The sequence below is a fragment of the Cyanistes caeruleus genome, chromosome 2 (assembly GCF_971803275.1).
Source record: "Cyanistes caeruleus chromosome 2, bCyaCae1.hap1.1, whole genome shotgun sequence".
Lineage (NCBI taxonomy): Eukaryota > Metazoa > Chordata > Aves > Passeriformes > Paridae > Cyanistes > Cyanistes caeruleus.
Window position 1 is genome coordinate 36,057,542 of NC_141702.1, and position 23,921 is coordinate 36,081,462.

Genomic DNA, 23,921 nt, shown 5'->3' on the forward strand with positions numbered 1-23,921 from the left:
TGCACAAGTCATGTTAGGGATTTTTCATCCTTCTAAGATTTCAATTAGAAGGAAAATAATCTTTTTTCCCCATTACAGATAATACACCACAACAAAAAGATTAATAGCTGCTGACTTAACGCAGACTTTCAAAAATTAGCTTTGATCAAAGGAAGTGCTATAGTGAAAGTCAACTGTCCTAACCCACTTCTCATCTGCCTTTATAGCATTGAGCTGGCATGAACTCCCTCCCCTTTCTTGAATGGTTTTCTTTAAACTTCAAAGCCTAACTGGCTCTGAGGCTTAAGACACGGAAAGCTTTTTCCTTCTTCTTCAAAAGCAATTAATGACATGATGTATAATCTGACCTACAATCTAGTATCTAAGCACACAGGTCTTCTTGATTATTGTGGGGCTACAGAATGTAAGGGGCTCAAAAGAGCAGTTAATCGTGGCGCAGTAACTGCAAATGGTTTTAGGGTGCCTGCCAGCTGATGAGGTCAGTCTGCTGAAAGGAAGGTAAGCAAGGGCTAATCTATCAATGGCACAAATTTGTCAATAAACGAGGCTATAGAGGGATTCTTACTGCTTTACCTTTCATTGCAAGCTCCTCTTTCCTTTCCATGCCTTGTTATTACTAAGTCTGCAGAGTCTGGATGCCAGTTTTCCCAGGACACCACAGTAATGGATGTGGGGTGCGGCAGCACTGCAACAACTGGAGTAATCACAAGGCAGAGGAATGGACAAGATTCACGGACTTTCAAGAGTCACAACTGGCTACAAAAGATGTAATGGATTTTGGTTGGCAAGGTGTGGCCTGAGAAACCTATAAACTTCTTGGTCTGTTTGGGCAGCAGTGTTTCCAGAAAAATGAATAAGGACTGTACCTGAGTTTTTGTTTTACTATCAGCTAAAAGAGATCACAACTTTGAATTATGAGTGCTGATAACAGGAAATAATTAATGGTTTAATTGCTGGTCCTGCCAAAGCCTTGCAAGATAGGAAATCTGGGAAAGCCCACTGTACATGGGCACACTTTTCATGGCTTTGTCCATATATTTTGTTATTATATGTGGGATCAATAACAAAGTAAGTGAGCAACAACATTTAGTCTTCATTCTTATTTAATGAAATTACTTCACCCACTTGGTCTGCAAAATCTAAGGCAAGCAAAGCCAAGGAAAGTCTCTTGAGTTTTCTAACCATATGGTATCTCCAAGAAAATCCTTGTCATAAAGCTGTTTCCTGCAAAGATTTCTGCATGGGCCAATTCTTAAATTCCCCAGAATTCTGAGCCTAATTTGAATGCTCTGCCCAAGTGCTATACTTGTGTTTGAGCTGCTGTCCTCCCCTACCTGAGGCCCAGGACCAAAACAGCTTTAGTTCCCTAACAAATACAGCTAAAAACATTTGTTTTGCTTTTCACATGATGTAATAGTATTTCAAGTAACATCGTAAGTTCTTTCTAGAGACAGCCAGTGACACTAACAATTCCATCCAGGAAAAAATAAATCCTTAAAAGCTCTTCTCTAGAAGAACAGAGATAAGAAAAGAGAAAGAAAAACAAGGTAACAGCAATGGCAACTCAGTAAACCTGTTATCCAAAATCTCAAAGTGTATTCTTATATAATTGTAATATGTATAAGTAAATTGTAATGTTAAACTCATTTCATTAGCATGCTTTAAATAAAACAGCTGTATGTATGTAATTCTGGAGTTGAGAAGTCCAAAGTAAAAGGGAGTTGATTTGTCAGGCAAGAGTGCACACAGTGGGGAAATTAATGAAAAAGCCTTGGTTTGTAGTTTCCTGCTATAACTACTAGCACTAATTACTAATTAGTTAGTACAGATTTTTCCTTAAAGTTCTGAATGAAATATTAACAAGGTAGTAATTAAGTAATTCAAAGTCTGTTTGCTTTAATGTTTGCATTAGCATTAACTTTAGTATTGCAAATCCAAAACCCGACTCACTGATCTATAAACGTCTTTCTAAATTAATCAGAGATGTCCTTTGCTTTCCTACTATTGAAGCTAAATTATTCTGAAACCCCTTTCTATGCATTAATGACATTCAAAGGGTAACAGGTGGAAAGAGAATGTAACGATGTAGTAAAATGCAGTAATTTTACCTTGCATTATTTTCTAATAGAACAAAAACATTCTTGTCTCTAATCCTCCTTTTGCATATTCCTTTATGTTGCTTCTACTACAGACCAGCCTCTTCCCTATACCTCAGAAAGGTTTAAAAGAAATGCTACAACATGTAGTTAATCTGCTCCTGCAAGGATCACCAATCAAGCATGGCTAACCATGACCCACTAACGAAATGAAGCAGAAGCTGGGTCACACTTGTGTGCATTGCTGTTAAATCACACCTGGGTAGGTTAATGCACAGCACTAATGGGGATTTTATTTCTTGTGTGGTGCAGCAGGAACACACAGGCAATGAGCAGCTCCTCAAGGCAGGGAGGACCACGTCCAGTATTAACCACCTCTGCAAGGGGCAAGAGAGTCAAGAGCTCTGTTTGGCTGGTGCCTACTGTCTCCCTCTTAAAGCACAGTAAGGGTCTTGGCTGACCCAGTGAGAGTCCATGGGTGACTTCTGCACAGTTAAGTGAGACAACTGTCTTCCAGCAGACCCCAGGTTATTAATTCTGTTCTGAAACAATGCTGACTTCATTATTTCATGCATGAAAAATAGAGAAAAATCTCACATCATTGCAAGCGCAGAATCCAGCACAGCATCTCATGAATTTACCACTGAGAACATGCTCAAATATTTTTTAGTACAACACATTAAGCTAAAATCAATAGATTCATTTACTGAAATGGATTTAGTACTTCAGCTAACCAAGGGAAAGTAACACTTTTTAAAAAGAAGTGACATTTCATTATAGCATTTGGTCGTAAACTCAGTGGCAGAAATTTTTCTGTATACCAATTAAACAGTAACTCACTGAAGTTAGTAACATAAAAAGCAATACTGTGTATTTCCAGTTCCCTTCCCAGTAAATGAAAACATCTACAGCTCTCAGCAATACAAATGAGGTCTCTGCGTGATGGTTCTAACAATGCTGCCACATCTCTGATCTTTTCAAATATTTCTGAACTTTTTTTCCCAGAGATATAATATGCTATTGTCTCTACAATCAACCTTTTTGTCGTTAGGAGAGAAGCAGAAGTGGCATTTTGAAAACTTCAATCTGCTGAAATATAATAGCACCACTGAGTTCTGCTGTTCTTCACTTTTATTCTCACTTTATGCTAGAAAGATAAAACTGCAGTGGCTTTACTACTGTCAAATAAAAAGTAAATGAATAATGGTTTTGTTGACTATTACATAACAAGATACTGCATCACTATTTGTCAATTGGGTTTTAATATATGTTTCTCTCTCAAATGTGAAACTACCAATACTATAATCATTCTGGAAAACCGCCAAGGAAAAGTATACATGACCCAACAATGCAATGAGAACTGGGAAACCAAATTTCATGAAGAAACCATTAAAATATTTTACTTTAAATTGCACAAATAGAGAAACAAATCAAGAATTCAAAAAGAAATCATTTTACCTGATTTACTGTCTACGTACAGCTTCATTTTCCCCTAGGATAACTGCTTTGAAGATATCAAGGACATTTTATGAATTCTACAGGTGCTGTTTATTATTTCCTTGGGTAGTTCAGCATCCTGCTACTTTACTAGTAAGAAAGTACTACAAGCCATGGACATAATCTAGTTTAGTTACATCTTACTCCTTATTTGCTAACCTTTTCTAAGGGCCACCAACTTTCTCATCAGAGTTCTAACAGACTCTAAGCTTACAGGGCTTAACTGGTTTTGAAGATTTTTATTTTAGGACAGAAATGGTGGAAAAAATGGATATCTGAAAATTAATTACCAGTAGCTGAAGTGACAAGCTACAGGACTTGTCTGTGGGGAATACAACACTGGAAATGCTCAATTCCAAGAAAAACAGCTGTACAATAAGAATGTGGTTTCACTCCAGCCTTTAATCTAATACTTAGAGAAGTCCAAAGAGAAAGACAAAATGAGAATCTGCACCCTTGTATTAGTTACTTAAAATTTAGGAGCTGGTTTCTGTATGTAATCCACAGAGAGAGACTGGTACCTCTAGAAAACAATTTGAAAGATTCAGTGAGGCAATCATCAGGCACTTTTCTTAGAGAATCTCTGATTCATCCCTGGATTCAACTGTTTTCCACCACCTATACAAGGACCCTGCAGGGTCCATGGTGGCTGAAATTAGATCATGTGACCTTCTCAATAGGTATTCTAATTAGACAGGATATTATCTACAACCCTGTTTCCTTTCAAAACTGATATCCTGCATAATTATCTCATTTGATATTTCTTCTACCTTCTGTTATTGTTTGCAATCCTATTCTTTTTAATTTATCTAAATTTAATCTGCATTTGCCTTTTACTAGCCCTAAACCAGCACAGTACTTCTCAATACGATAATTTTTGCCATCAACTGCTTTTTCTCCAATGTTATCAGTATCTGACATTTAAAATATTTTTCATTCATGATATTCACTATTCATTTTGCATATACTATAAAGAAAGGTCTCAGAAACAATTTCCTAGTCAAAGAATTTCCCTATTATACCATCTCTCACCCTTTGCAACTTCAACATCTTGATTTATTCATGAGTAATTTATTTTAAAGACATTATCATCTGCATTTCGCAAAGGTACTACAAGTTCAAGCTCATTTATCAAGTTCAACCTCATTTGTTCAGTTCAGATTCAAAATAATTCACCTCTAAAAAGCTTAATAAATTTAGATACTCTGCCTATAAACTGTACAGTAACAATTTGATTTTTTTTTTCCCTTGTCAAGCCTGGTCTTGGCTGTTGTTCTCATTCTTTAAAACAATAAACAACCAAGAAATAGTAAAAAAATGCCTAAAAATCTTCTGTTGCCCCTTTCAGTTAGAATTAATTTCTATTAGAGTCTGATATTTATAATGTTACCTGGAATATATTTTTTTATTTATTCTTTCTCTTTGACTGTTATCCATCCCACTGCCTTTATTTCACTTTATTTCACTTGCCTCCACCACCAACAAAAGTCTCTAACAGAGAAAGAAAAGATGAAGAACTTATTTCAAAAATCAGAACAGATTAATAATGAACAATTATGGTCACAAACATGGTACAAAATAAGTATTTTCTGATGGAAACAATAAAGACACAAATTTAAGATGCTACTTTCTCTGAGTAGACAATTATCTACAACGAGTTTCCTAAATTGCCTAAAACTCCAAGAAACTTGAGCACACTGCCATACTGTCTGAGTATTATATTTTAGTCAAAAGAAAATGCAAATGCAATCACACTTATGGAAACTAAGCGTGGGGATGTCTACATCAAAGGAAAAAAAAGTCTCTACTGCCACTCAGTCAAGCATAGGAGCTGGCCCCATAGACAGCTGTTGTCATCAAGGTATCCTCAATTATTCAGAACAAATTACACTCTCCATGTGCAGAGGCACACCCAAACCAGGTTTGACAATGCAGTTATAACAGAAGAACAGCTGCAGCAACAAATTACCATGTTCAAGTGCTTAAAATCATCATGGACAAATCATTCTCTCTGCCAGATGATTTTTGTAAAACATAAGAAAGCAAAACAAATATGCTGCCAATCTCAAATCACCCATGTATGGGAGCCAGAACACTCTCAAACACTGAAGCTTGTGAAAGAACAATGTGACAAAGAGGACAAGGACAATAGCAAAGCACAACTTGCACTACAGCACATGAAATCTGGCAGTTTTACAATGACCTGATCAGTTATTCCACTGTGACAAGTATGAAGGCTCAATGCAAAGCAGATGAGAAATATCTGCAATATCTATGTTCATCTATTGCTAAAACAAACCTTTCATTTCCAGGATCTTTCTCAGCAATTTTTAGTTGGTAGTGAACAATAACTTTAAGGTTCAGAAACAGAGCTTAAGCCTTTTGTTTTGCCATCTTTTCAAAGAGGAAAATAAACTGTCTATTAATGTGTTATTATAATGAGACATAATCTGCATGTCCTAATGGTCACATTTATCACAATATGTTTCCATACCACTGGGCATATGAAAGCTACCATAAGAACAATCTGCTTTGAAAATCCAGTTTTCTGTATGACTGTACCTCTCAGAATGGTATCTTAAAAGGCGTCAGTGGTAAATACTTGGAAAACTACCAGTAAAGTAAGAAAGCAAATTAATTCAAGAAGAAAGAATGCTGAGATTAAAAAAAAAAAGAAAATAATGAAAACTAAAGTCTCATAGCATATATATTAGCTACTACTGGTTTCACATCTCATTACTTATCAAACAAAAGGAAATGGGAGACTCCAAATCAAACCTCTCTAATGTGATAAAAAACTGCTTTTTGGCTTAATCATGTGGGTAGTATGACAGAAGTACCCCAACCAAAACAACTAAAGAAGAAAATACTAATGGTCTCAGGGATTAATTCTGGAGGTTTTTCCTAAGGGTCAGTGTTGCTGCTGGAACAGGGGCCGCAGACAAGACTGTAGGGGAAGGGAAGGTGTGAATGTTAGACAGCATAACTGTGACCTCCCAGCATTTATGCAAGTGCTGTTTCCTCACGTATCCTGTATTGTAATGCTGTTACACACCCTCTTCCCTTACTAGTGCACAACAGTTACACCCCATTTCAATCATTTACAAAATCTCTTGGCTCATTTACATCCAACAGCCACTCAAGGGCTGCTCTTCTTCCAGCCTGTTACTCTTGAGCTTTGCTACTCATCTAGCTACTGCTGCCACTTCCAATTTCTTTTCTTCTTAGCTACATTTCTTTTAAAATTAGTTATATGGCTCTGAACAATCTATAAACCTCTTGAGTTTTAGAGACATTCCTGAGAACACCAGCTTCTCTGAGCTCCAGTTAGACTCCAAAATTTTTAGATTAAGCCAGGGATGCTTTATTTTCAACATATACCACATACTCCATTAAAAAATCCATACTGTGTTATTACGGGAAACAGCTGCAGAATGACTTCAAAGTAAAACACCCATCTTTCTTCTTCTAAATAAACATTTTAGTGAAGAAAACACAGCATGTTCTTTGAAAGAGGACCACAGGATCTCTGGAATATAATGCGATTCTACCTCTTAATGGAAAAATGGTGCATCTTTTTGTATTTTTTCTATTATGAGAAAAACAGACATTTTCAAGGTAAACATTTAACAAAAAAAAAAATCCCAAGATACTAAGAATGGAAGTACTGAAAGCCTTGTATAATGCAAGCTGTGGTCACAGCCATCGGAAAGGATAAGCAGGAAGAATTGACAGGAATATTGTATGCTCATATTACAGACTGAAATAAAGCTCTATTCAATCAGTAACAGCAGAGGTTCAGGAACATCCAACTCTAAAATTTCCCAATAATATATCCTTAGGAACTAGTTAAGTTTCACAGTGGTGACTGCTTATACTCCAGAATATCACAGAACCTGAAAAATTCAGGTCAGAAGGGACATCCAGCCAACACCCACTCCAGCCTCCTGCTCTAGGCTGGTTAACTTTAAAGATGAGTCAGGTTGCTCAGTCTCTTCCAGTTAAACTTTGAAACTCTCCAAAGACAGAGGTTTTCCAGTATCTTCAGGAAACCTGCTGCAGTGCCCAACCAACCTCCATCCAATTAGAATTCTCCTGTTTGTTCTTCCCCAGGCATCTCTGAGAAGTGTCTTTCTTTTTTTTCTGCCATCTCACTTAAGATGATGGAGGATTGCAATTAGTGCCCCCTTTACCCTTCTCTTCCAAACCCTATTTCTTTAACCTCTCCACACAGGCCATATGCCCTTCCTTTTGGATAAACCCCACAGGGGTGGCTTCTCATGCCCCAGGGAGCCCAGAAGTGTGCACAGTTACCCCAGATGTCTCTCAGAAGCGCTTGAACAATGCTTGAGAACAGGGACCTTCCTCAACCTGCCGGCAATGCTAAGACAGACCAAGGTGTGGTTGGCCTTTCCCAGTAATCCTGCACGTGGCTGGCTCAGCTCAGCTTGTGGCCACTGGGATCTTTGGGTGCTGCTCTGCAGAGCTGCTGTGCAGCCACTCAAAGGTTCCAGCTCACTCTGCCCCTGATCCACAACCAAATTTGCTGCTCCTGAACTTGTCGTGGTTCCTTTGTCAGCACTTGTTTTTCTAAACTTTTTGAGAAATGAAGTATGATCATACTGAATTTGTATTGCTAAGATGCATTTATAAGCCCAGGAAATAGAAGGCTCAAAAAAACTGCAATCTGTTCATTTTTACAATACTCACAAAAAGCACTTGAAGGCTTTTTTTTCTCTACACTGTTAATAGAGGTAAATAGAAAACAACAAAAAACTCCCAATAAATTAAACTGCAATCAATTAACTATTATTTTAACCTTTCCAGAAGGCTTAATTCACCCATGCTTGCCAAGAACAAACTTGGATTTATTTTCAAAAAAAACTACTAGAAGCTGAAATAACAAAACCTGTCCCCCCACAGCCCCCAAAAAACCCAACAAAAAACCCCAACAAAAATCATACTGCAAAACAAAAAAACAGTTATTCTATCTTTTTGGCAGCAACAAGAGAAAACTGCAGAGGTAATATTCCTAGTTTTGTGGACTTCTATGCAACACTGCATGCTTTACAGAGAACCATTTTTGAAACTGAATTCATAGCTATAATCATGACGAAAAAGCAAAATGGGGCCTGATCCATCAGAAGAGAGTGAATTTATAAATTATAGCTCATTAACATTTTGTTCTTAGGGCCAGCAATTGTGACAGCATACAAAATCACTGCTTCAGCTTTTGCAGTGCTAATGCAGATTTTATAGTCATTCTCTGTTTGCATCATCAGTTCTAAGGCTAGATTTTTTTTAAAAGTATTTTATTTTTTCTCCTTAATATGTCTACAGAGAATAAATATGTCCAGTGTATGCTGGCTTTTACTGTAATATAAGTGCAAATATATAACAGATTACTATTTATTTATATTATTGGTGCCTAACATTCCTAGGCAGGATTGAGAGCTCTAATATTCTAGGATCTGTAGAAACACACAGGCAGTCAGGACCTCTTGCCCTTAAGAGAAGCGAGTATGATTGAGAAAATCTGCAACAAACAATGCCAAGATATAGAGAAAGGTAAGGAAGAAGTCAAGGGATAAGGAATTAAACCGTATACTTTTGTTCTTTCCTACTTAATTCTCAAAGTATGGTTCAAAACTGCCTTTTTTTCAAAATTCGCTACCTTGAACAGACATATAATTTAGGAATGAGCAGCTGGTGATTTTCTGATAGCACCTTACATTTTCTATCTTGCAGTTTGTTCAGTAAATTCTCCCTAGCACTTCCCCCACCTTCTTTACAAGATATCAACTGTGTGGTAGGGCAGAACCTCCCATGGATTCTGTTACTGCTCTCATGAATTCAGAATTTAGCTATTGAATATGTTCAAATTATTGTTTAGGACACAAAGAAAGGCAACTTGAGCTTGGGACCAAAGATTCCAAGGTGCCTAAGCAGTCTAGGTTCTACCAAGCTCACTCCAAGTCCTAGGGTGTCCTACCTAGGGTGAAAACCAACTTGCTGCTGAGAATTATTAACTTTATCTTTAATGTCAAACCTTTCATCATTCCTGCCAAAGGCAAAAACAGTCCACAACCCTATGCCAGGTAACTTTTCGTGTATCTCAGAGAATCCTGAAGGTAAAAAAAAAAATGCTGAATTTGACTCAGTACTGCAGAATGATGTGGAAACAGTGCAGAAGAAAGAAATGAGTGGAAAAGGACAGGTTCAGGCTCCAGAAGGCATTATCTCATCACTGTATGACTTCCCATGTACACTGTCATTTTGTACCAATAAATATTTGGAAAATTCCTAAATTGCCACTATATTGAGAAATTTATTTTGAAGTATGATCTCTCTATCAGCCCTATTTTTCTAAGTTTTGGTGCTAAAACTGTTTCCATGTGTTGACTTCTGCATAACAAAAAAGTATAGGTGGTTACCACAAAAGACAAAATAATGAAAACAACAAGAAGGATTTCTTTACTCAGTTTCTCAACAGTCCAATACTATCAATTCCAGTGATGCCCAGTACAGCTTCTATGAGCAGCAAGAGGATATATAAATCCTGCTGTAACATCCCACAAAACTATATAAAACCTAAGAGCCACCCACCAGTATAAATATATATAATTAATGTTGATTACTTTGTCCTAAAGATGCAGTCTGAACTTCAGAAGAGGTAGATTATACAGCTTTATCCTCATTCTGTGTTTTAATTTAGAGAGACTGTGTTTAATGAAATGTAGGGACTTAGTTTACCTGGATTTATCTTCTTCTTTCACAATCACCAGATCATGTAATTATCACATTCCTTCTCAACACTGACCAGGTATTTGTTCCTAGTGGAAGTTGGATCCAGATTTGTAGCTCTCAAAGCATTCCTCAGCTTTCAGAACAAAATTATTTCTGTCCAGGATAACCCATTTGCTATCCTTGCAATGCCCTATCATTACTTCCCGAGCTAAAAATAATCTTCTCCTGTTTTTCTTCTCCTCACTGTTCATGCTAACTCTGCTAATAAGATGAAACAATCCTTCTCTGACACAATCTTGCTAAGCTAATGAAGGTCACAACTATTTGTCTTTAATTTGACAGTTCAACCCAGTGATGTCTCTTTCAGTTTGAAATTACTTGTCTTCAGTGTGAACAACCAGAACGAAACACAAATAAATCTGTATTTCTGTTTTCTCAGGAACATCCCAGTTCAGAGATTCTAGGGCTGTAGCATCTTCAGGCTGCCCTAGGTCATATTCTGTGGCATTTCACATCACATAAGACACTGTAAAAGCTCAAACCAGTAAGAAAGGGAGATAGGCTACAAAAACAGAATTCAAGTTATGACTTGACCATGATAAATGAAAAATTCTTTTGCTATTTGCTCTGCTATTTGCTCTGTGAACACAAAAACCTCTGAGATTATGCATGGAAGTCCAGTAAGGAAAGCATCAAATAATTAAGATACCAACATACTCTTAGTGGCTCTCAACAGGCTCAAAAGGAAAATTTTTAAATATTTTTTGCAAAAAAAACTTTACAGACCACATGGCTGCCATGGAGCTCTGGACAGCAAGTGATTGTGTGGTGAAAGTTGGACCAATTCTCTCCCTAAATTTGGAATGGTCCAAAGACCTGTGCCCTAAACAAGGGTATCTCAAGCTTTGGGATCACTAATCAGGAGTAGAAGTCATTATCACTCAGGAAGAAAATCATGCCAGCTTCAGTCAAGAAATCAGCAGCTTACCCTACCTTAAAAAATAACCTTAAGAGCAGCAAGAATATAAATTCATTCCTGTTCCCTCTTCTTCAGGAAAGGATTGTTTGGTAAATTGCACCAAATCATTTCAGTAATCAGCTACATAGGTTTGACATTGCTGAAGGAGTCATGAATTATGCCTGACCTGGTTCTCAGACGTCAGCTCAGCCTGTGTGTTTGGACAAAAGTGATGCAACTAGGTTCATGATGTTTCAGCTCTTGGGAACATTACAGTAAATTCTCTGAGGCGCTAAGCAGTTGCCTGCAAATCTTAAATTAAAGGTGGATGGATTTGTATCTGCAAAGTGTACAGGTTTGGATTTGATATGATCAAAGAAATTATTCTGGGTTGATTACCTGCTGCAAGGCCTCTCTCTGGCAGAACTTTACTATGCTTTATCATGTTTTAAGTTAAAAGTGTATTTGCCGAAGGAAAATGAGGCAGCTGGACAAATAATGGTTTAGAACCAAACTACATTCCTGGAGTGTAGGTGGTCATCTCAGCTGCCTCAGCAATCAGCAACAGTGTTCTCAAGTTTAATAAAATCATAGATTAGGGCTATTGAGGTGCAGGTCAGAGCAGAGATCTTGATTCCTTGCTAGTCCTTGACAGCAAGACTGCTGTAACTACAGCAGCAGATTCCCCAGAAGAAAATTTAAGAATCTTTACACTGGGATCCTATCATAAAAAACAAAACACTAACAACACATTATTATTTTCAAAATATTCTTTTCAATATAACTGTCCTCATATTCTATCAAATTGAACAATTCTATTATGAACAAAGTAGTAGTTACTATGAAACTTTTAATAACTACTCTTAAAATACTAAAAATAAAACAGTAGTAATTAATCTTTATTTAAATGGTAATTTAATGTGCTAAGAAAGCCAAAAAATGAAACTAGTCATTAGCTCATAGTAAAGACCGCCAGAAGCTTCATTACTTATTAATAATGGAGAACACAGTGTACTGAACCATTTCCCCTAACCCCAGAAGCTACTAGGAACTGAACTGCAAAAACTGACAATCCTAATAAATTGATTAAGCAGTATGATTTTCTTCATAGATAAAATTACTGCATATAGCGTAGCTAAATTTTCATCGTAATCTGCATTGATCCAATCTCAAGTTTAAAAATGTGTCATAAAACCCCAGTAACATATCCCTCCACTGGGCAATTATTATGTATACTGGGACAACAATTAACTTACTTCTAATAAAAACAAAATTTCTATGATAAAGTTTTTGCTTTAATAGCTTCCTTGTTAGCAAAAAATACTAACAATATTTAGAGAAAAAAGATAAAAGAAAGCTTCCCAGTTAATTCTAGTTGATGACAATAATGTATCTTCTTGACCAAGATATCACTTATAGGAACTTTTTAATTTCGTCAGATTTCCAATACATGTTTAATAAATACAATCACTTAAGATCCAAAGAAAGCTGCAAATCATTGCATTGCTCCAGAGGTCTTTGAAAGAAAGCAGAAATACATGACAGTAACCACTACTATTACTATTACCAATATAGCTTAAATTGGAAAAGATACTGAAAGAAAACATTTAGAGATGAAATTGTTCTACAATACCATTGAATAGACATTAGAATTAAACAATAATTTAGAATAATTTTATTTATAAACAAAATTAAATTATTAGAAGTAACTACCCTCTATTAAATTGATTAATTCAGTATAACCCTAAAAAACAACCCCTTGGGAAAAAAATGAGAAACCCATTACCATAGCAGAATTTAAAAATAATTAATTATCTCACAAACTAACTGAAACAATCATCATTAATATAAATCACTGAACTTACTGAAACTCACTAAATATTACCCTAGAACAAGAACAATCACAAACACCGTGAAAAAACTTAAATGTTCTATCATAAACTTTGTTCAAAGTAGCAAAATAAAAAATCTCGCAATACCTACGAACTAACACACTATTAGAAAAGTTAAATTCCAGGCAGATCCCTATAGCCAGGAAAACTTTTTTCCCATTTCTATCCATCTGCTACCAGATGCAAGATTAAAAAACTTCAGAAGTGAACGATTCACATTCCTCTTGCATAATGAAGTACAGATATCCAACACCTATCAAGCACAACCACTGATACCACTGAAAGCAAGTTGAGGAGGAAGATCAGGTAATTTCAGCTAATCTTATCAGTTTAGTGATGTCTTAGAAACATTATAAATATTAGTATATATTAATGAATTATTGATATAAGAAAGAAAAACACAGAAAAATCATCCTAGAAGAGATGTTATTATTTCAAACTCTTTTCCCAGAATTGCCATCTACAGTTCTTCATCATCAAAGACCTTGGTGCAATTATCTCCTGCACAGTTTTGCAAAGTCAAACATGTTTGCTTTTGAGAATGGGTACTTTGATAAAGAGTTTTTCTTTTTGCAGCTTTGTAAATGCACATAAACTGAAACATGAATATATGAGTATTAGCATGGCAGTTTATGTTTACTATGAATATTTCCAAAACATGGTAACATTCCTACTTGTCCAACTGAAAGTGCACTAAAATGCACTGGAAGTACTGCTGTCTAATAATGGTCCATTTTGAGTAATAAATCTACACTGGCAGAGGACTGTAGTGGTTTGGGGCATTCCTTATGCATATATTTGGCAAAAAATGCTGTATCTTAATAGAATACGTAATACTTGGGATGTTTGCAAATGAACATGAGTGGGTAATTTATATAACAAGAGAGACCAATCTATCACACAGTGTGTAAAAGCATATTTGAACTAAAAGATTGTAAAGACTTTGCCTTATATATATTCAAGGACCATATGTAGTTCATTGGTCTTTTAACTGAAGGGATCATTAACAAAAGCACATTAAACACCTGAAGAAGTGCTGGGGGAGGAATGAAAGAAACCTGTGTCAATAGTTATAAAAGACGACTGTACATCTACAGAGTACATAAACTTCTCTTTGCACCAACTACTCTCAGTGTGAATTATTACTCCCTTTTTCTTTTTTTGGTGTTGAAGATCTCTATAAAGTTGTGACCCCATCACTCTACACCAGTTCCTCTTGCTGCCATGTAGCAAAAATCCCTCTAGAATCTCAGGCAATCAGAGAGAAGCTTCAACTTCAAAAGTTTTTTGTCTTTGTTAACTACATGCCATTTCCTAGTTGAAGGTAATAACAAGCCACACCAATCAGCTCACCACTGCAGCATTGCTTTTAGCACGAGAAGCAAAGCAAAGCAAAGCAAAGCAATAGCGTGCAAACACACACCCATATGTATCCCTATAGCTCCAAAAGTAAGTTATATTTTATAGAGTACATCTTGTGGAATTAGCTTATTCAAACTTATCAATGTAATCTCCAGTAATTAAGAAATAGGCTTTGCTTTCCGAAGGCAGCTACTGAAATTTATTTTGATTATCCACTTGACCTATTCTGTGGAAAATGCAACAATCAGGATGAGACTACACCAGTGATATATTACCAGAAAGTCTAGTATTATCTTACTCAAATTAACTGTATGTCAGCTATTTACCAAGCATGGTATCATAACTAAAGAACTGCAGACACAACAGAAAACTCTATTGTGCCCATATCTTCAACACTATGCTATCCCTAGTCTAAAAAAAGCAACAATAGAAATACAGAAGGGTATGTAAAACAAAAAATAGATTGGAGATACGAGTTGGATTTCGGGAGCAATTAAATAGATTAAGTTTCTGTGATCTGAAGGATGCAAGGTGGGGTAATGTGTAAGGGAAGATAAAAATCAGGCATGGAGAATGACTGCTCATCACTTGTCTTGACCTAAGGGCGAGGCTGAACCAAAAAGAGTAATTTGGCAGTACATTTAAAGATATAAAATTATACCTTAACTCATAATGATAGCATGACTTTGTATGTTGAAAATTTAGTAGAAAATCCCTCAAGCACACTGAGGGAGAGAAGACCAAATGAGTCTATTAAGCAACAGGATGCTGACACCACTTCCAGCAGAGAAGACCCTGCATGCAAATTGCAGGAAGCTGTCTGCATGCTTTGCATTTATCCTGTTAGTGTCCTCTTTCCTTAAGTATTTGTAAGTGGCCTGCTCCTCAGTCCTGCAGCTGGATCCTGTACAGCATCTCTGCAGCTGTCCTGTGAGCAGAAGGGTCTCTCTCTGGCCCAAAATATTAGGAGGGGTACCACTGCTGACTGCAAGCAGCAGAAAACAAGTGGGGTATTCACCTCTTCTCTCTCACTTCCACCCAGTGGACTTAAACTCTTCCCAGCCATGGGGAAAATCTCCCATTTTGCTATTTATTTTTCTTATAAGTGGATCAGCAGGCAGAAACAGAGCCTCATTTAGAACAGAGCAGTTAACTTTTATAAAGCTTTTAAACAAGAACTAGTCTGAAGAGGCATCAACGAAAGTATACAAGGTTGTTTTTGAAGAGACTTCTAGCAAGCTGTTTTATACAAAGTAACATTTTAATTGTTTGGTTATTAGCCAAACTGAATGGTACATATGTAGGAACTGGGGAGATGAGAGAAAGTGAAATAGGAAGATTAAAAGCATGCGTTTCTTATTTTAAAATAATTTTTATACAGTACCAAGGTTTAAGTATTTGCTAGATACAGTTGGGAATACTGTTTAGTAACATAATTAGGGATGGCAAAGGAACCCATCTGAGTTTTAGAAATTAAGTTTAATTTTGAAGTAAAACAAAAACAAGGTTTTTAAAATTCTGAAGCACAAGCATCTGCATATGATGGAGGGAAAGATGCAGTCAAGAGTGTAGAATATGTAATAATAATTACAGGTATCATCTAGGACATGGGAACAGTTCATCATTCTAAAACAGATACCACATTTCCACATTGCAGCGCAATGGCTGACATGCTAATGCCTCCCTTTCTTTGTTCTAATGAAAATATCAATGACACTCATCAGAATCAGTCCATATATTCTTGTAAAACATTTTTGTTTGCAAGTGACATGGCAATAACTAATTAGCAACTGGCAATTAGAGCCATGAAGCTATTATAGTTCCACTGAAGAAAAAGAAACAGTAAGTCATAAAAAACAAATTATTTTCCAGCAATTGTATGAGTCTTTCATAATAAATCTAATAATATCGGGAAAACAATCTGTGCTTTTTACTGCAGTGTCTTCCCTGTCAAGGATCACTTAAAGAACTACAGGGCTTCAAAAGTAGCTTTGCTTTGAAATGTCTCTGACAAGAAAATCTTCTGGTAATTAAACCAGAGTCAAAATTAATCAAAAGATGATTGGAAAAACTAAACTTTGACAAGAACTTAACTTTGACAAGTTAAGAGCATAGATTAAACCAAAAGCAAACTCAGAATATGGTAAACATAACCAAAGCAGCACTATTTCCCATTGTATTTCCTGAAGCTATACTGATAACTTGAAGTCTTGAAGTTCTCTAAATCATACAGAAGTGAAACAATTGAAATAGCCCACCCCCGACCCCCCAGCTTATTAATCATACCTTAATTTGTGAAAAAGGTCTGTCAAGGTTTCCAACATAAAGAAATCCAACATTCTGGGTGAGTAGCCTAAAAAACGAAAAGAATGTTTTAAGATATCACTTCACATCCGTAAGGTTGTTATTTTTCTTTCTGCATCTGCAGTAATTGTGACAAAACCCTAGCAGGGCAACAATCTTCACCATGATAGCAAGAGCTAGCCTTGCAAATCGGATTACACAATTCTGTTTGAACTACTGTAGAGAAAGGAAAGATGTGCATTAAAGATGGGTGCACATCAGTAATATGTGTTTATGTTGCAAGCAGGTCTTCAATAAAATAATTTCATAGGCTTCTTTGTGATGGATGCCACTCAGTAATGTTGAAGAATTGCAGGTATATGCCTTTTCTCTTTATTAGAGACCATTAGAGACAAAGAGACCTCAAGAGAAAAGAATCATAAATACACACATTCAGAGCAGCAAGCCCAAGAGTTAAAACAGATTAGGGCACATAAAAGTATGCACAGTAATACAGAAATGACATCAATACAATCAGAGAAATAACAGAGAATCTCTGTAATATTGCCTAATGATTTGCTAAATAAAAAGAGCCCCAGACACAGCTTGTGCTTGCTGTTCCCCTCAAGTCTTAATAAAGTTGTTGCATACACCACCAAGATCCAGAGGGACAGCGAGTAAGTTGTCTCAAATGCCTGCTCATAATTCTGGAAAAGAGTTTGATTTCTGCAGATACTGTGCAAGTCAATACTATCAGTACATAAACTCCAAATTCCAGGGGAGCATTAGGGCACTGCTGTTATGAACAGGCTGACAAGAACATCACTGGCTAGCAAAAAGGGCAGGAGAGCAGTGTTCTGTTCTGACTGGATAATTACAATGTTCCTCTTGCTAAGCAAAGGCCCAGCAATCATTCCCTCCAGTTAAGAGCCTCTTAAGTATTGCACTGAAATACCAGTTCTTTATAACAATGAGAACTTTTTTGATGACAAATGCTGGACAGAGTTTCTGTTTTGATTAAAAGAGACATTGAAAACTCTTCACACTCATCAGTAGCTCCAAGTTTTCATTAAGTGTTTGTTACTTTATATTTTCTTTTAATTTTATATCCAATTCCTTTCAGCAATAAGACCTCACATATGAATTAAATTGAATAGCCAGAAATAAGTACAAATGTAGGCATCACTCAGCTTAAGCAATGACAATGAGGTGTCTCTTTCTCACATTATTAGGCATACAAAAATATATATATATACATATACACACACTTATCATTCATATTGAGATGTATTTTTTTATAACTAAACCACCTGTCATTTTCAACTCATTTCTCACCATTGCCAGGCCTGTTTTCATAAACAAAAGAAAACAGAAACTTAGATAGCAGTAAATAATTTTGAGCCCACGGAACATACGTACCTTAGTATGATCTTGATTCTTCCCAGTTCTAACAACAATATGATATATACGACTTTAAACTGGTTCACCAACAGTGGGAATTGGTAGAACTCAGCAAAATTACAAAGTCAAAACATTCACACATATAAAACAGTTAAGTAAGAAGAGGTGTTGAACTATCACTCTTCAAAAACCATTCTGTAATTAGATATGGCATATCAAAAATTCAAGAGCACTGACAGAAATACCCAAAGAAAGAAAAGACCAGTAAAGATCAGACCACATTAGCCACAGTACAGACAGGCAAGTGGATTCCTCCCTTTCCCAACCAGTGTGCCAGTCTCCACTGGGAAGACTTTTACTGTTATGCAATAGTTCAGAAGAGTATGTAGGTCAGGATAAGCATATTGAGCTCATTTTCAGTCAGAGTAAGTCAAATTTATTCAGAACTCAGGTGTCTGGAACTGGAAAATACAGCATACTGATCTAACTTTCTCGTAGAGGTACAAACCAAAATCAGAAAGTATTTCATGGTTTTCTAAATGGAAAGAAATATATGAGAAGTAATTAGCAAAGAAGGTTTAAAGAGGCTACAAAAAGAATTCAAGGTAGTTCATCATATTTCAGAGACATGTCTTAAAGCAACAAAGTATTCTTACAAAGAACTGCACATAATTATTATATAACAGAAAAGAAAAACAAGATAATCCACTAGCTATGTTTCTAGAAGGGACCTTACAAAAGAGAAGACATTCAGTGTGATAATTCCCATCTGGTTATTCTTCACATTTACCTTACCAGATAAAAATGTAGAACCATTAAAAATTGAGATCTTTAGGACTGCTTTAGCTAGAAGTAACAAACATCCAGGGAACCTTAAGACTGGACTCTCCAGGAGACTGCCCAGCTGTCTACACAGTTTTAAGTTGCTATCACTGATACACGCTCCAATTGAACTGCAAGACTTGGCTTCCTTAATAAGATTGATATTCACACAGTACAAGCTAATTACTATTCATCTTTCACTGCCTCTGCTAAAAAGCATTTTACTTACAACTTTTTGTTTGCACTTACATGGCATTCAAAAAGCAATGGTAATGCAATGTTAGGAAAATTTTTAGGGAACGTAGTTATTTGTAGCTCTCCCCTCCTTAAATAAAAGGTTCCAGTCTATATTTCCCTAGTTTACACATTCCTATTGAGTTCTGTAGTTTGAAATTAAATCACCAACACGTAGCCAGTTTCCATTTAAGAGCCTAAGAAGGTTGAAATGAGCACGCCAATATGATCATAATTTAATGTTCTGACATATCTGGGGTTTATGCCCCTAAACGGTCTGAGCAATTAAGAAAATACTCATCACTAGTCTAAGCTCTTTTACTCTGGGTCTTCATTATGAGCATAATCTCTGTATTTCAGAGGCTGAGCTCACGCAGAAGAGCCTGGAGAGGAAAGCAGGCTGTGACAAGAGTCACCGCTGTGTCACTGTCGGACACAAAATGATTCACACGGACACAGGTGAAAGAAGAAGCAAAGTTTATTTGTTCTTTCAGTATTTATAAGTTTCCAACCACGACCAGGGACTGGATAGTCAGGTTATCACTTTCCCAACCGCACTGGCCGTGAGAGACATCCATCAAAAGGCATCTCTTTAATGAAATTTACAAACACCTATGTTTATAGTTACTTTCCTGGGAAAGTGGCTAGAAATTGTGAAAACAATATCGAAAGGCCTGATTCTCAGGGCAACACGGCTGAGGCTCTGAATAAGCCAAGCTACTGCAAGAGTGATGCCATCTCCTCAGCAGCCACCAGTGGCAGTACCAAAAAGCCACGTGCCCATGAGGAGAGGGGTGAGACAGAGGAGTATGCACCAAACTCCATCTCGCCCACAGAAACTCAGCACAACTGACCTCTAAATGTACTTAGATGTACCTCCCACCAGTCAGAAAGTTCAAACTATACATAACTGGTTTTGGAGTTCTTTACCACAATTCCAGGGTGTACTTTTAAGTACCTAAAATTAACTTTGTATTATAAATGTCAATATGTCTAAATTGATGCAGATATTCTCTCCTAATACTCTCAACTAATTACCCTTGGCCTTTAAAGACTTCCCAATGGTAAGCAGGTTTGGTTATAAGCACTTATATGTCAATGTTGTCTTTTAAATGTCAGTCTTCTATTTCTTACTTAGTATAACAGTTGTACAGTTCTGCTCTTAAAACACCAGCAGCAGTACTCAACACCAACCCTTATAAAAGTTAGACATCACTTGTAATTGGCCAAAATCAATACCAGGCTATGAAACAGTGATGATAGTTTCACAGCACAATTATTACCTTTGAATTTCACTTCAAATAATTACTTTAAAATTATGAGAAGCAATCATCAAAAATACGAATGCTTACTGACACTTCAACACATAATTTTTATTTAATATGTAGCAATATACAAAGCTGCCTAGCTTACAGACTGTCATATAATTTATTTGTAGTCTCTTCCATTCAATACATTATCCATATAATTCCCGTTTTTTTCCCTGTACATCGAAGGAAAGAAACATGACTCCAAGAAACAGTAGTTCCTTAAGATGTGCTGTGCATATATAACATGACATTCCATGCTTTCCTCTCCTGTACACCCAAGGGAGCAGACCTCTAGCTCAACCTGCCTGTTAGGGCTGCAAAGTTACATTTCAATGCAAACTACATAAAAACCCCAAAAGTGTGAGGACAAATCATTTCAGAGTTTTGACAACATAATATCAAGGTCTTAAAGGCCCTTCCAGTACCAGTAAAATGCTGCTAGATAGGTATCATTAAATTTCCCTAGCTTTGGTCTATTCTGGGTTATAAATGTACACAATGTTTTCAAAATCCAAGCTGCAGGAGCCAGGCGCTGCTGTTTGTGGGGGAGGTTGACCATAGGAGCAGGCACGGTCAGGCCAGGTGATCCAAAAAGTGTGGTGGCAACAGTGACATGATGGTGGTTAATGCAAATAAACACAGGACAGGACTAGGAACTTGGGTAAAAGGAAACTTGGAGTAAGGCACTGCGGGACCTCAGAGGATGTAGAGTACAAGGGATGAGAAAGGTACAAAGGAGTGAAAAAGCAGCCCTCTGGGTTGGAAAGCACTAGGGTAGAGCTCTGGGCTGGAGAAGACCAAAGGATTAGAGAATGGGAGCAGCAAAAACTGATTTACATTCTCCCTGAGGGGGCTGGGACATTCCCAGTACCACTGCCTCCTTCCTACTGCCTTTGGCCATGGGAAGCAGAGCGGCCCTTGGCTATGGACTTTATGAGGACAGCTCATTTCAAGGCAGCTTGATCATTTCCTCTTGTCCACACACAGTCTGCTCCTGCTAATTTACTAGTACGTGTTAAAATGAAGGTGAATCACCCTATCAGTACCTAAAGGGAGAGCGCAATAAGAGACTTGGAGAGGAACATTTTACAAGGGCCTGTTCTGACAGGACATAGGGGAATGGCTTTAAACTGAAACAAGACAGGTTTAGACTAGGTATCCAGAAGAAATTCTTCCCTGTGAGGGTGGTGACACACTGGAATTGGTTACTCAGAGAACCAATCCATCCCTGGAAGTGTTCAAGACTAGGGTGGATAGGGTTTTGAGCCACCTGGTCTAGTGGGTGGTGTCCCTACCCATGGCAGGGGGTTATGATCCCCTATGAAAGTTAGGACTTTATGATCTTGGAAGTCTCCTCCAACTCAAACTATTCTGGGATCTCAAGATAATACTGACAAAAATTCAGGCACTGCCCACCAAGCCACCAATGCTCCAGCCATTAAGTAGCATTTTGTGAAGGCAGAAAAGCAGGTGCCAAAGAGTTCCTTCATATCTCACTGGGAGGTGTACCTTGAGGAATCTGCAGCTTGATCTGTACCTGAAATGCCCACCCCTTCAGACTCAAAAGCTGCCTTGAAAATGCACTCAGGTTATCAAACAGGACCACCCAAACTAGAGTTGAGCACATTAACTTCCAAGTAGTTCGTACACAAAGCAGTTGTGAGTTTCTCTCTAGGCTACCCAGTGCTGCTGTGCAGATTACAGGAGGCTCCCAGAAAGGAGCATGCAGAGAAATAAAGGTGCAGGGAGGAGCCAGGACCCACTACCTCCCACAGGAGCAAGTTACTTCAGATTAGCTGAATGTGGTAATTTGCTCCTGTGTGAGGCAGCAGCTCCTGCACTTGCTCTGGTGGGTGCAAACCTAGTGACACATTATTCAGGGGCACAAACAGACTTGCAGCTCTAGCTAACAGCACAAAGGTCAGACAGGCTTGGAAAGCAGGCAGTATGGAGTGAAAAACTGTGTGCACTAGGAGGGCTGAAAAGAGGTAATTGGCACTGGACAGGTGGAATGTATAGAAGGAAAATGATGACCAATGAGCAAGTATTTGGGTGTCTGGTTTCTCAGGAAGAAAGCTGCCATGCAAGAGGGAGTGGTGGGCACAGAACTGCCCACAGCAATGTCTCAGTTACTCACTAGCCCTAGGAAACAAAATATTCAACTTCTTCCTTACATTTCAACAAAAGCACTCACAAAAGTCTCAGAACTGATGACAATTTATCAAATAATGTCTTACGGGATTTTATTAGGCAATCCTAAAATTGAACTTGACAAACATCCTGTTTGAAGAGCAGTTCATTGCTCCACGTAAGTCAAGTAGTTTGATATTTTATTTCTGGTTTATTCTTGATGGTTGCCTGTTTCACCAGCTCCTGCAACCACTGGAGTACGGGGCCCTAGATGATTTTCATTCTAGATAAGCTTATGTTGTTTTTAGGAGCTTGGTAAGTGCTATCGCCTGCCACCAAAGCTTTGCTGGATGTAATAGAACTTCGCTGTTGTATTTTATAATCACAAAGGTATTTGAGAGCATGCAAAACTTCAGAAACTTCCAAAACTCATCTTGATACAGTGTGTGTCTGCTCTACTTGTAATGACAACATGTATGGAATTGACTGCTTTCTGCAAAGGATGAGAGGCAGCTTCGGCTGTGGTCTGTTCTCTAATCTGAAAGAACTCTCTCCAGATCAGACAGGCTTTTTTCTGGTTTATATGAACAGTGGATTGATACCTGAAACATCCTTTGTGTCTGCCTGGAGAGATCTCACTCTATCAGAAATGATTAAAGAGGAATTCCACTGATGAGATGATGAGATAAAGGGATTAAAATACATAGATTACTTCCTCTTTACAGTCAGGAGTAGCAAAAAGCAGCCACACCAGCACTGGGAACTGATGCAACAACTTCATCCTTCATATGCTGTGGGCAGATTTGCACTCTTTACAGAGATTGGTAGTGAAAAGATTTCAATCTTGCCAAGACTGGAATAGTTGTGAAGCAAAATGAAAAGAAAAAAACATTCTGATACAGTGGGGTTATTGACCTTTCTGCACATCTGCATCTTTATTGCTAAGAACACCTCAGTGTACACATCCATGGCTGATTAAGGCCAAAATGCAAAACACACTGTTTTGAATATAAATTGGAGAGTCAGAACAAAATTTTAGGAAAGTCTCCATGACCTAATGGTCTAAACTCCCATATTTTAAATAGCTATATAATGGGGATTCATATTAATTATGAAAGTTATTATGTTTAATTTTAAAATGTATCTTTTGTGTGATAAGCATATACAAAGACTATACTGATATGCCCTT

At 37.2% G+C, this 23,921-nt stretch overlaps 1 protein-coding gene across 5 annotated transcripts in view; it reads right to left on the reverse strand.

The window, feature by feature from the left end:
- The window catches only part of RNGTT (RNA guanylyltransferase and 5'-phosphatase), a 213,106-nt gene that overhangs the window by 17,176 nt on the left and 172,009 nt on the right, over positions 1-23,921 (reverse strand). For all 5 annotated transcript variants that reach the window (XM_086876510.1, XM_086876509.1, XM_086876511.1 and 2 more), the window contains one exon: positions 16,839-16,905. In XM_086876510.1, coding sequence (XP_086732636.1) covers positions 16,839-16,905 — 67 coding nt within the window. The remainder of the gene's footprint in view (positions 1-16,838; positions 16,906-23,921) is intronic.